Here is a 12,456-nt window from a genome sequence, read left to right as displayed (position 1 = left end):
ATGCCAAAGAGTACATTTTCCCATTGAAGTGAAGGAGCTGCAAGGCAGTTTCCTCAAATTCGTTACAACAAAATACAATTTATATTTATAACTTTTTAAAATTTTAGTAAATAATGCTGGATACATTCTATAAATAAGCTTATAAGAAACTTCTTTAACCTTCTCATAATTTATTTTTCTCCAGCAAATCAATTTTCCATTCAATAAAGAGACCCAATGAGACAAAAGAGTATGGATAGCTTTATTATTCTTTTTGGGATTTTTTTTGAGTAACTGGCATTTAATAAGAAATGAATTCATCATAAGAAAAGAGTTCCTTCTTTATTATATGACTAACCAATTTAAAATCGTTGTCAATACCTCTTTTTAAATCAAATCTAGAGCTAGTTCCATGTTTGAGTTATAGAGGGTTTCAACTGCTGCACAAAAAAAAAAACTCACCAAACCCCAAATGTGTCAAAAGCTTTATGAAAATCTGAGAATAAAAGTATTTTCATCGATTTAATATGAATAGTCTAATATCTAAAAGCAATCTTATATTTTTCGAAATGTGCCTGTTTTTCATAAAGCCTGACTGAGTTTAATCTATATTCTAATACATTCTTAATTATTTTAGCAAATATGGAGGCAATTATTTTTTATAATCGTTATTCAAAATACTAACTGGCCGCCAATTATCAATAATAGTCAAATCTTTTTTAGGCTTAAAAATAAGGGTAATTCACCCCTTAGTCGAGGTAGATGGGAGGTTGGACTTAGATCTACTGTTCACAAAAAAACGAAAGGAAGAAAGGGGCAAGCTGCTCATCAAATAACAATTCTGACTCTGAGGTTAGACCGTCAGTTCCGGGAGACTTAATATTTTTTAAGTTAATAATTGAATTGGTTATTTCTTCTAAACCAATAGGTTGGTCACACATCTCTTTATCTAAATTATTTCTTTTTTAAATCTCTCCCAGTGAATTTAAGAAATCATTAGCGGCTTTAGCATCATATTGTGACGCATATAATTTTAACGGTAAAAGATGGAACGAAACTCTGAAATCTCTTTTGATATTCTGTCATTATTTTTTAACTGATGAACAATATTTATAGCCTGATTTTTTTGTTTTGTTTCAAAACTAAAGAAGTATGCTAGGAGGTATATTCTGTTCACCTTCCTCCAGCCATCTTTTCCTATAAAGGCTCATTCAGACTTATTATAGATGCTGTCTAATTCGCTTTGTAATTCTGCCATATTTGTTTTAACTATATCTGAAAAATGATGCCTGCTGTCGGAGATTCGTGGTACCATTACAGAGGGGCATCAAAATCTTTCCAGAATGTTTTCGTTCACTGTTACAGTAGCTAACTCTTGGTGGAATTATCTTTTAAAATATGTCCGAGCAGCCGAGTAACTGACAGTATTCAAGAAAACACTGAAACCTGACGCTTCACCCCAAAATTAATGGCTTGTCATTATTAACTCACCCTCAAGTTGTCATTTCCCCCACGATCTTTTGGTTGCCAACATTCTTCAAAATATCTTCTTTTGTGTTTAACAGAAGAAAGAAACTCATACAGGTTAGCCTACCCGTGCAGCCTACCTAAATGATTGCAGAATAAACACATTTTGGGGGTGAACTTTTAACTGTAGACTATAGCTACAAATAAATAAATAAATAAATAAATAAAAAACTTCTAACTTAAAAATATAAACTTTATTAGGCTAATAGCATGCTGTTGCCTTAAGATAAATCGTTTCTGGTGTTTCTCCTCGTTTGTCGCTTTGTATAAAAGCGTCTTCTAAATAAAAGCGATCCTGTTTTGTGGTGAGAAATATTAAAATTATCTATTATTTGATCAATTATTATCTAACTAGCAAGAAAAAAAAAAGAAAAAAAAATATATATATTATATATAGGCGTATATAGTTTGTTGTCCTTAACATTTTCTGAAGTTTAAGCATCTCCTTTCACTGATTATTTGCTGAAATAATAGTTATTAAAAATATTATCGATCGAAGCCCCTTTACCTTATTCATGAAGTGTAAATGATATTTGTTATTCTGTTATTTTTTTTAATAAGAAATTCACTCTGTAAATTGGCTACTAGCCTACTGATTTCTCAGGTAAACGCTTTTTTCAGACATTGCAGAAATCATTCAGCGTAACTTGACGGTAATAATGTAGCATTTTTAAGACCGAATTTAATTTATCCATTAATACCTTACTTCAGTTCGTGCATATCTATGTCACCCAGTATCTCATTGATTATGTACTCGCGCCACCTAGTGGTCGATGGCCGCGACGCCACACCAGAGTGCACGATACGGATAGTCAACAACCATAATACATTTCAGACTAAACCACATTGTGCTACAGTTTAAAACAAACGAGCATTCAAACAGGGAAAAGTGTGAAACCTTGTCTTTACCGAAACTTCACAAACATTCAAAACAAAAATACCTGGAGCCAGTATAAACATTCAATTTGGTTCAAACACAACAGTGCCACATAAACAGAAAAATTAATAAAAAGTGTTCACCTTATTTACAAAACCACTACACACACACACACACACAAAGAAAAACTTTCAGTTTGATAAAATAGGATACAACGTCAGCCTATTGATCTTTGTATGTCACACTTCTGTGACTGACTAGAACATATTTGGCCTGTCTTCCTGAACAGGAAACAAGCTCAGTAACTTGTGTATAATAACTACTGGAACAGTATTAAGAATTTGACTTTGAAAAATACTGCCACTCTTGGAGTGTTATTTGGAAACCAAGTAAAAATTGCCATGACAGCTAAACACACTTCTTCATTTCACAAAGCAATCACTGCTGTAAAGCAAAACCATTTCCTTAATTGGTGTCACAGCTCTTCAATACTATACCTTAAAATAGTGTAGAAAATCAAAGGCAACTCTCAAAACCAATGTATGGCATCATTAGAAAAATATTTGGCATTGTGCATAGATAAAGTGTAAACAGAAGTGAGCTTTTTGAGCTCAGAAACAGCAGCCAGAAGCAATCATTTCAGCTTTCCCCTGAGTGTTTCTTATGATATGATGCTGAGATGGGAAAAACAATGGTAATCAGACTCATTTTAACACTGAAAAAATATCAGTGTAAAAAATGCAAACTTGCATCTGGAATGCAAATGTTGATTTGCTAAGTGCAATGATCAAATGTGTAGAAAAATATTAGAATGTGAAATATTTTTTTTCAAATTTAGTTATTTAAACATGGTTATTAAAAAAATCTAAATCAAAACTGAAACATACTTTTTTTGTAGACAACTGACATTATTGGCAACAAACAATTAATGGCTTGAGAAATAATCTCAGAAATCAAATATTTGACTTTGTCTCTGTAACATATCAGAATTACATTCTGCATATGAGAGAGTGTATGAATGATAGACAATGAACCTTGTGCTTGTGCAATCTGTGATTTGTACTTTAATAACTCAAGTATTTTAAGTTTTAACACTCAAATTGTGGATTCAACCTCCAGCTTGCAGGAACTGCTCCATAGCACTGGCTTTGAAACATTGAGCTTCTCTGACTTCACAGAACATCTTCATTGTCGTCATCATCTTCATCATCAAATGTATCAGGATAGATGACGAGGAAAGCCGCAGCAAGAAAACCAAGAAAGGCACCTCCTGATGCCACCATTGGGATCACTCTCACTGTACCGACAGCATCTACGACTGCACCGAGAGCCGACGCCACCAAAATCTGAGAGATGTACACCTGACACGTCAGTATGGCACAGTCGATGCCAAACCCTCGCCGTGAGTTTCCAGGGCTGTGATGAATGTACTATGACAATGTAAAAGAAAGATGAAAAACACTGATTGAGAGCACTGCTGTGAAAATGAATTCTGGAACAGCTTCCAGATCTGTATCCAGATCTATACATACTACCCTTCAAAGTGGTGGTGGTGGTGGGGGGGGGGGGGGGTAATACTTTAATTTAGGAAGGATGCTTAAAAGTGACAGTAAGGACATTTATAATGTTACAAAAAACAATTTCAAATAAAAGCTGCTCTTTTGAAAATTCTATTTATCAAAGAGACCTGCATTTTTTTTTATCACAGGTTGCACAAAAATATTAAGCAGCACAACTGTATTTAAAAATGAAAAATAATATTTGAGCACCAAATCAGCATAATAAAAGGTTTTCTGTCAGATCACGTGACAATAAAAACTGGAGTAATGACTGATGAAAATTCAACTATTCAGCCAACACAGGAATAAATTACATATTGAAAATTAAAATAATACATTTATTTTAAACAGCATTATTTCATAATATTAAATTAAAGGCAAATCCAAATACAACGTACAACGTTTTGACAAACGTTAGTTTGGATTATTGGTCAAATCACATATTTGGTTACATGAGTTAATGAAATGATACATACCTCTTTGATTTCATGGTACTGTCCCAGCAGAGCATAAGGGCAGTATGACATGCTCATAGAAATGATTCCCATGGTGCTTATCATCACCATAGCAACATATATATTTGGAAAGATGGACATGATGGCTGTGCCCACAGTATAGCTTAGAGTCCCTAACATGTAGATGATTTTTATGCTTAAGTCATAGTTGTTTAAGATCCTTTGGAGCACATCTGTAAAAAAAAATCTGGTTATTTGATTAAATTAGTGCTTTCCTTAATTCAGCAAGGAAAAGGTTGGTGCAGAGCACATTTTTATCAGTTTTGGATTGTGGTGACCTAATTTGTATGCACTCTATTTCTTTTTTATTAAAAAAAAACTAGATGTACTATACCACTCAGCCTTACGTTTCATTACAGGTGCAGCTGCTAAGACTCAACACTGCACTCTGTATGAAACTGTACAGTGGTCCTCCCTCTCCCTCAGAAGGAAAATCCATTTATTGCTTTTTATAGCTAGAGAACTTATGGGTAAATTACCCATCTATATTTAAAGTTTGCTCATTTACCAAAATAGTGTTTACAGGACAAGGTCGTCAAAGAAAATACTATTAATTACTCCATCAACAAAAACGGCCATCGGTAAAAGAGCTTTTTCATCATATGCACCAAATGACTGGAATGAACTCCAAAACACTTTAAATCTAGTATCACTTCCATCTATTAATACTTTTAAAAACCTTTTAAAGTCAACTCTGACTGAACAGTGCAATTGTTTTTAATTAGATATCTTATACAATTATGTATGTTTGTATTTGCTGATGTTAATGTCTTGTTTTGTTTTCTAGTATGTATAGTGTATAGAGATTTGTGGTGTATTATGTAATTTATGTCCTGTCTTTTGTGCATTTATACTTTTGGCCGCCTGTTTGGCCAGGACTCCCTGGGAAAAGAGTTACTGTAACTCAATGGGACCTTTCCTGTTTAAATAAAGGTTAAATAAAAAATAAAAATAAAATTTTATTTGAATAATTTTCTAAATGTGCACTGATATAGAAAATTGTACACAAACTGGTTGTTATAATCAGCAATGAAAAAAACAAAGATTAAATCTATGTAACGTGACAAGTTAATTGTTTTTCTTAAAAATGACAACTTAATCTTAAATAAGAGGTAAATATACAAGTAAGAAAATAACAATCTGAAGGAAACAACAGATTCCAGACAAAAATGTAGAAAGGCTATGACGCTCTGAAAAAATTTGCTTATTCCATAACTTGGTCATGAGTGTCCAACTAAAGAACTGAAACCTGATCACACTATTGGAAAAAATAAAAATCTGTCATCCTCAAATCACATGAACGTAACACACACCTGAGCAGAGCGCAGCTGTAGCCGCATAGATCACAAGCCCCCAGCAGCCCATCTGCACACCTTTACTGTAGCTCTGCAGGGCAGTGGAGTTAGCAGCAGCCTGGTTTTGAAGACATAAATAGAATATCAAGTTTATTCAGTATTGCAAACAGTAAAATAAAGCCTGAAATAATCACACTGACTCTCCATATACAGAAATGTAAATGGCATGCAACACTAAAACTAAAAATGTGGTATGATATTATGTAATATTTTGATAAGAACATACCAAATACCCAAAAATACTGATACTGATTATCACTATGATTATTCTACTTAAAAAAAATTGTTGATTTAATTTTGATTTGTTTATAATTAAATCTATAGTTTTTATTATTTTAATTACAGCTCAGAATAAGGAACTTACAGTTGGGTCTCCTTCAAAGATGACCTGGCCCATTAAGTCTGTGTAGAACATGGCTTGTGCAATAATGGAGAACCAGGAGAGCAAGTGACATACACACAGACGCCAGAGCTGGGGTGGCATGTTAAACATGGACAACCAGAGCAGTTTGACCGACGTACCACTATCCCCATCCTCGCTCTCTTCATCCTCTGCATCTCTGCGGGATGCAGAGATGCGCCTTAGCTGCATCTTTTGCCATTCATGGCGTCTATCGATTGTGTCGATGTCATTCAGGCTTCGCGAAGATTTGATCGGCCCAGCCACGTTGCCGTAGCGCCTTCGCCACTGAAAGCCCACACGTCCGTGATAAGAGAAAGTGAACGAGGGCTGGCGATAGAGGGAAGGGTGGCGGCGACGCACTGAGGTGCCAGGTGGGCGTAAACCGACTTTACCTGGTTGACTGGTAGCATTCCTTGCACCATTTATTGGATTTCCAGAAATGGCAAAGCTTTCATTTCCAGTTTTGGCAGCTTCACAGATATTTTCCCCATTGCTATCACAACACGGTAAGTGATGGTCAGTGCTCTGACCTGGATGGCAAGTGTTGTGGGAATCAGCTTGTAGACCCTGAAAGTCTAGGAGTAAAGTAGGTCTGATGTTGCACACAAACTGCCCATTGCGATCCAAGTCCAAGTCTGGGATAAGCTCTACTGTAGAATCTGGCATGGCTAAAACTGAGTCACTTTTACTCCGCACCAAGTCATTTAGAAATTCAATTGAAACATCCTGCCCAGTGCGATTATCCTCATGGGCTGAAAACAGCTCCTCTTCAGGGATCAGTTTTAGTTGAGGTATGACATGAGTAGATGAAAAGTTGCTATAGAGCTGGACAGGAGGTGGCGTTACTTCATCCTCATCCTTTAATGCCCCTTGATGGTTCGGGCTATATTGATGCTCATTGATGCTGAAAAGATGAAGCGTTGAAGAAATGATAAAGATGATGGCAGCAAAGAAAAAGAGGACCTGCTCTTGGGCCTTAAAAGCTTGACCTAGGAAGGTGTTGGTCCAGTCCAGCCCTCCAAACATGTAACCTAAAGCACCTCCTAGCCCTAAAAAACATTTTTAAAAAAATGAATCACCATCTAGTATAACCTTAAGCGCACTATTGTACTTACTTAATCAAAAATATAATAAAAATATAAATGTTATTATTGTTTTCTATTTTTTATATATATATATATATATATATATATATATATATATATAATTTATTTATGTGATGGCAAATATGAATATTCAGAAGGAAACATTTCTTATTATTATCAATGTTGAAATCAGCAGTGCTGTTATTTTTTTTATTATGAATGTCTTTACAGTGACATTTTGAATGATAGTGGATCATCACGTTGTATATATATATTTTTCTGATTAGATGAATCATTATCTTATAAAACCTGAGTTTTTTTAAAGAATTGAGAAGGTTTCAAGTATGACGCTAAAAAACAGAGTGTCTCTTCTATTTCAAATCAATTCATCACTCCTCGTTCCAAAATATACACCTGCTGAGAAAGCATGGATATTCAAAGCCATGTCCTGTTCCTCGGTATCAGCCACATCCAGGAGGTAGGCTCTGATTGGTCCATCCAAAGCATCAGCACAGAAATCTAGAACTACCACACCAACAACGGTCAGCACAATCCCAACCGGTTGATTACTGGCAACATCACCTAGAGACAGACCTGTTTGACAGACAGGTTAAAAATACTGTAAGGACAAATCATTAATTTATTTATCAAAGCCTTTTTTTGCCCTTTTTTATGACAGGACAGTATGTAGACTGAAAGTAAAGTATGGGGGGGGGGGGGGGGGGGTTTGGTGTATGGGATTGGGACAATATGTACACAAGACTACTGGCACTAACACAAATAATTTATGAAACAAAAAACATAATAAAACATAATATAGTCAAGGGCCTCCTATTTAAACAATGGTGACATGCAACTCTGTGCATTTTAAGTATTATATAAATATATAAAATAATACTAATCACCTATAAGAGATCCATTGAGAAATAAGGACACTCCTATTAACACTCCTACACACAGTGCCAAAATGAAGGGTCTCCTCCGACCCCATTTCAAAGTGCAACGGTCACTTGCTGAGCCACATAGAGGGGTGAAAATTAAACCCAAAATAGGGCTGAGGAACCAGGTTAAACTGTAATACTGCTCCGGGAGACCTGCAAGAAGAAACAGACCACGATTAATTCAACTCCAAGGTTCAGGCAGATCAAAACTATATATATTTTTAATAACTTCTAAATATACCACTAAGTACTGCAAAAAATACCAGTATGGTGAATTAAGCAACCCACATCAGCTGAAACCGATAACCAGGCAGGTTTCAGCATGTCTGCAGTTCATTAATCTGTCATTTACAACACTATAAACCTTTCACATACTAGATCTGCTTGTGTCACAATAATTAAAGAAACAGCTTCTGACGATAAAAAATGATTAGCAAATGAGATGAATCAGAGTTTATAAAAAGGGCATGAGAAAACTGCAAAGAATATTTGGGATTATTTGGTAGTGTTGATTCACAGCAAATAGTTTTAACAGCTAAGAGAATTTTCCATGAGTGCGGCACGCAGAACTCATGCCAGGACTGATGGCATACTAAAACCCAAACTTCTTCTTTTCAAGAGGTCCAAATGTGTGAAAGAACTACAGGTCATGTGTGTAGCGGGATGATGACTGGGAATGTGAGAACAGAAAGTGCAGAAAACAGACATTTCACAAATTCGCTTCAGCTTTAAAGATGAACAACTATCCAACAACACTCAAATCTCTGCAGATCAGCTTAAGGTGCAGTATGAAGTAATGATGTAATCATCCTGTATTATGAAGCAATAACACTTTTGCAGAAAGTCATGCGCTCCCGGTAAAAAACAACCAATCAGAGCTGCGGTCCGTAACTTTGTTTGTGTTCAAAATGTAGAAAAATTAACATAATAAGCGAGTACACCATGAATCCATTTTCCAAACCGTGATTTTAGCTTGTCCTGAATCACTAGGGTGCACCTATAATAAGTGTTTATATTCGGACTATTTTAGATTGCTTCGGGGGTACCGCGGCGGAGTAACCGAGTACCTTTGTGATTCTTCATAGACATAAACAGAGAGAAGTAGCTCCGGCTACAATGTTCTTCCGCAAGACGCAAGCAGTTCTGTTTATTATCTACTTAAATCTACTTAAACTGCTTTTGGTATAAGATCACAGGGCCTTTAGAGCGATTCAAACCATATTAACCCTGCAATTCCCTGAAAGGATCTATTGACATTGATCTTATTCAAAATAGATGGAAAACCTGAGAGAAAGAGTAATATGCACACTCACACATTCTGCATTCCATGCAAATGCTACCTCACTCATTTTTGCATGCTACAGTGCAAACAAACATCCCTCCAGCTTATTACTGTTACACAGGTTTGCCATTGCAGGGAATCTTTACCAAATTTGAAGGAATGTCCCTGCTCAATGATTATGAATAGAGGCCTTAAGCCTAGGATGAATCAACAACACTGAACTACCCATTTACCCATATAAATGAAATTCTGTGGGGTCCAAAACAACATTAGAACCCGCTAGCTTTTATTTTGACAAAAAAATATTTTTCATAATATGTTTCATGCTCCACAAAACCAGCGAAAGACAAAAATTTGGAATAACATGTTGAGGGAAGAGAAATTAGTTGATTTAAGTCATCAAAAGGTTTGTTGATTACTGACCTAGCTGCAACAGTACAGGAGTGACCAGCGCTGTTTCCATGGCATAGCAGAACTCTCTCCCGAACATGACAGCACTGTGCATGACCCATAACCGCTTCGGGATATGGTTTATTGAATCCTCACTGGCCGAGTCCTCTGACTTCTCCACTTCCCTCTCTTTCTTCTTCCCTGCATTTTGTCCACAATTTGAATCTTTTTCTTGTACGACTTGTATCATTTCCAGCACTGGAACGGACTCTGTGAAAGCGTCCTTGGGTGCCATGCTGGTCTGCATATACAAAGCTGGTTTCTGGGGCCTTGATCCAGAAATGGTACTCAATGTTACCTCTCTAAAGTCTAGACTCTATTCCCATTAAGACCTCCAAGCTGATCTTTCATATAGAAGTCCATATAGAACATTGTTGGTGTAACTCATGAGTCATGTTTTGACGAAAGGAAGAAGGGAAATGTGGTAGGGCAAGGAGAGCAGAACAGGTGGATGTTTCTCTTTGTGCTTCCATGGAATTACTTATTATTCTAAATGTAAGGGAGATTAAATGAGAGAGTGAATGAGACAGAGAGAAAAATATTTCCATTAACAAGTGATATCCAGAAAGATCGAGGCAGTGGAAAGATGTCGGTAGCACTTTATTTGTACAGTCCCTTTCCTCATGTACATACTATGTACTTATTATAGTAATTACAATAACTATGTAATGATTAGGTACTAACCCTGAACCTAACCCTACCCCATGTAGCTACCTTGTATTACCAGAACTTTCTTAGATAAATACACTGTAAGTACACTACAAGTACATGTAAGTACACGTACTTTAAAATAAAGTGCAACCAAGATGTCACTGAGAAACAAGATGTGGAACAATCCTGGCATTGTGACAGTAAACATAGTTTTAGCAGAACAGAATTTGGCATATCTGAAATCCCAGGAGAAAGGAATATGACATAATAAAGTAACTAAAATAGGGGAAAGGCTCTGAAAAGACAGTAGAAAGTACATACTTATTCATAAGTAAACAATTATATACAAACAAACACCACCTGCTATTACAAATATAACAATGTACATTTTATATACGAATTATGTCTATATGATATTTAGGAATTCTTATTGGCCATTTTCATCGAAATGTTGATCTCGCGCAAACTAAATTCTCTGTTGACGCCCTAAATCACAGGTCTAGAACTTTTAAGACTTTTTTAACTGAATGTATTTGATATATTTATGAAATGTACATCTACAATGAAGTCATTAAGTGATATATAGGGGCAATAGGTGCCATCTTTTTGTCGATTTACCATCCCATACTCATTACAGAAAACTCTCCTGCAGTGGCGTCCTGTTGCTATGGATACGTCCTCACGCGAACTCGATTGTTTGCGAGTGTCTGTTTGTCCAAGCACGAGCTCTTTTTAACAGTGTGAAAACACCGTTAAAGACCATTTATTTATTTTGCATTTATACCTTTTACAGTCATATAGGCACCAACATTGTGTGCAGTTCTAAAGTTAGTTTGAAATACGTTAGAATTACAGAATTGAGCTGCTGTAGCATTATAAAATTAAACAGCACATCGGAACACAAACGCCATTTACATAAGAGTTTTACTAAAAGGCTAATTGTGAATGATCAGCTGATCTGATAAAACTGATTTATTCAAAATTATTGTATGCTCAGATAGACATTTTAATTTTGGTATTTCGTTTTACATTTGTTATGCTATTTTTTTTATAACTTGCATAAACTATGCATTATTTGTTATTTTTTTCTTATTTTATTAATAAAAAATAGAAGAGGTGAAATCATTTCGACTTATATATACAGTATAGGCTAGTTAAATTTAGTAAAGACGCGTGAACATCTCCCACATTTATATATAAAAAATAAAAATAAAATACATATTTTACCTCGTTCCAGTGGCTAGTTTCATTTGATGTCAAAATCCTTTTATCGCAGAAATACTGTTCCACATAAAATGAAGTAGACAGGTAATCGCCAGAAGTTCTACAGAACTTAAGTGACACTCGCATACAGTGATAAAGCCAAAAATGTGTCACTAGTTTTCCTTGCTGGCTAAGACGCTCGTGATAACTGCACGTCTTCCCCTGTGCACTGATAAGGCAAGGCTACACCCAGACGCTTTTGACAGGTAACGTTCACCCCCAGAGCAGCCCGACCCGCTGTGAACAGAGACAGGTGGACGAATAGGCTAGACACCTGTGTCAGAGACTGATGTTAAATTGTGACAAACAGACAAGGGGACTATATAGTAGAACAAGCCCTCTGTTATTGTGGGATGAGGACGTGCCTTATATGCTGAATCACGTGCAAAACAAACAAAAACAAAAACCTTTTTAAGAAGGCTGTCAAAGAGCTCAGTTCATGTCTTAACATGTACGGTATCCTGTTTGTTATTGGAAGTACGCCTGGAAACCAAAAATTAAACCCAGTAATTTTCAGTTAATAGCGTGATATGTTAATATTAGACACATAGGTTAACCTCGCTGGCTAA

At 35.8% G+C, this 12,456-nt stretch overlaps 1 protein-coding gene across 1 annotated transcript; it reads right to left on the bottom strand.

Moving 5' to 3' along the window:
• Positions 1-2,393: 2,393 nt before the first annotated feature.
• Positions 2,394-12,201, bottom strand: LOC128030239 (solute carrier family 45 member 4-like). The gene is made up of 8 exons (XM_052617707.1): positions 11,852-12,201; positions 9,947-10,462; positions 8,206-8,394; positions 7,715-7,894; positions 6,177-7,264; positions 5,771-5,870; positions 4,419-4,630; positions 2,394-3,813 (listed from the first exon to the last, which is right to left on the bottom strand). Exons 2-8 carry the CDS (start codon positions 10,218-10,220, stop codon positions 3,556-3,558), a joined length of 2,301 nt encoding a protein of 766 aa, XP_052473667.1. The 5' UTR covers positions 10,221-10,462; positions 11,852-12,201; the 3' UTR covers positions 2,394-3,555.
• Between the last annotated feature and the right edge of the window lie 255 nt (positions 12,202-12,456).

This window comes from Carassius gibelio, chromosome A16, assembly GCF_023724105.1.
Source record: "Carassius gibelio isolate Cgi1373 ecotype wild population from Czech Republic chromosome A16, carGib1.2-hapl.c, whole genome shotgun sequence".
NCBI lineage: Eukaryota > Metazoa > Chordata > Actinopteri > Cypriniformes > Cyprinidae > Carassius > Carassius gibelio.
Note: the sequence above shows the minus strand (reverse complement) of the source record. Positions and strands in the feature narration are given on the sequence as shown.

Coding starts and splice junctions, on each gene's coding strand:
- LOC128030239 (XM_052617707.1), bottom strand. CDS start 10,220: ATGCAGACCAGCATGGCACCCAAGGACGCTTTCACAGAGTCCGTTCCA. Junction 8,395..9,946: donor TCCTGTACTGTTGCAGCTAG/GTCAGTAATCAA, acceptor TTCTTCTTGCAG/GTCTCCCGGAGCAGTATTAC. Junction 5,871..6,176: donor TCTTTGAAGGAGACCCAACT/GTAAGTTCCTTA, acceptor CTTCAAAACCAG/GCTGCTGCTAACTCCACTGC.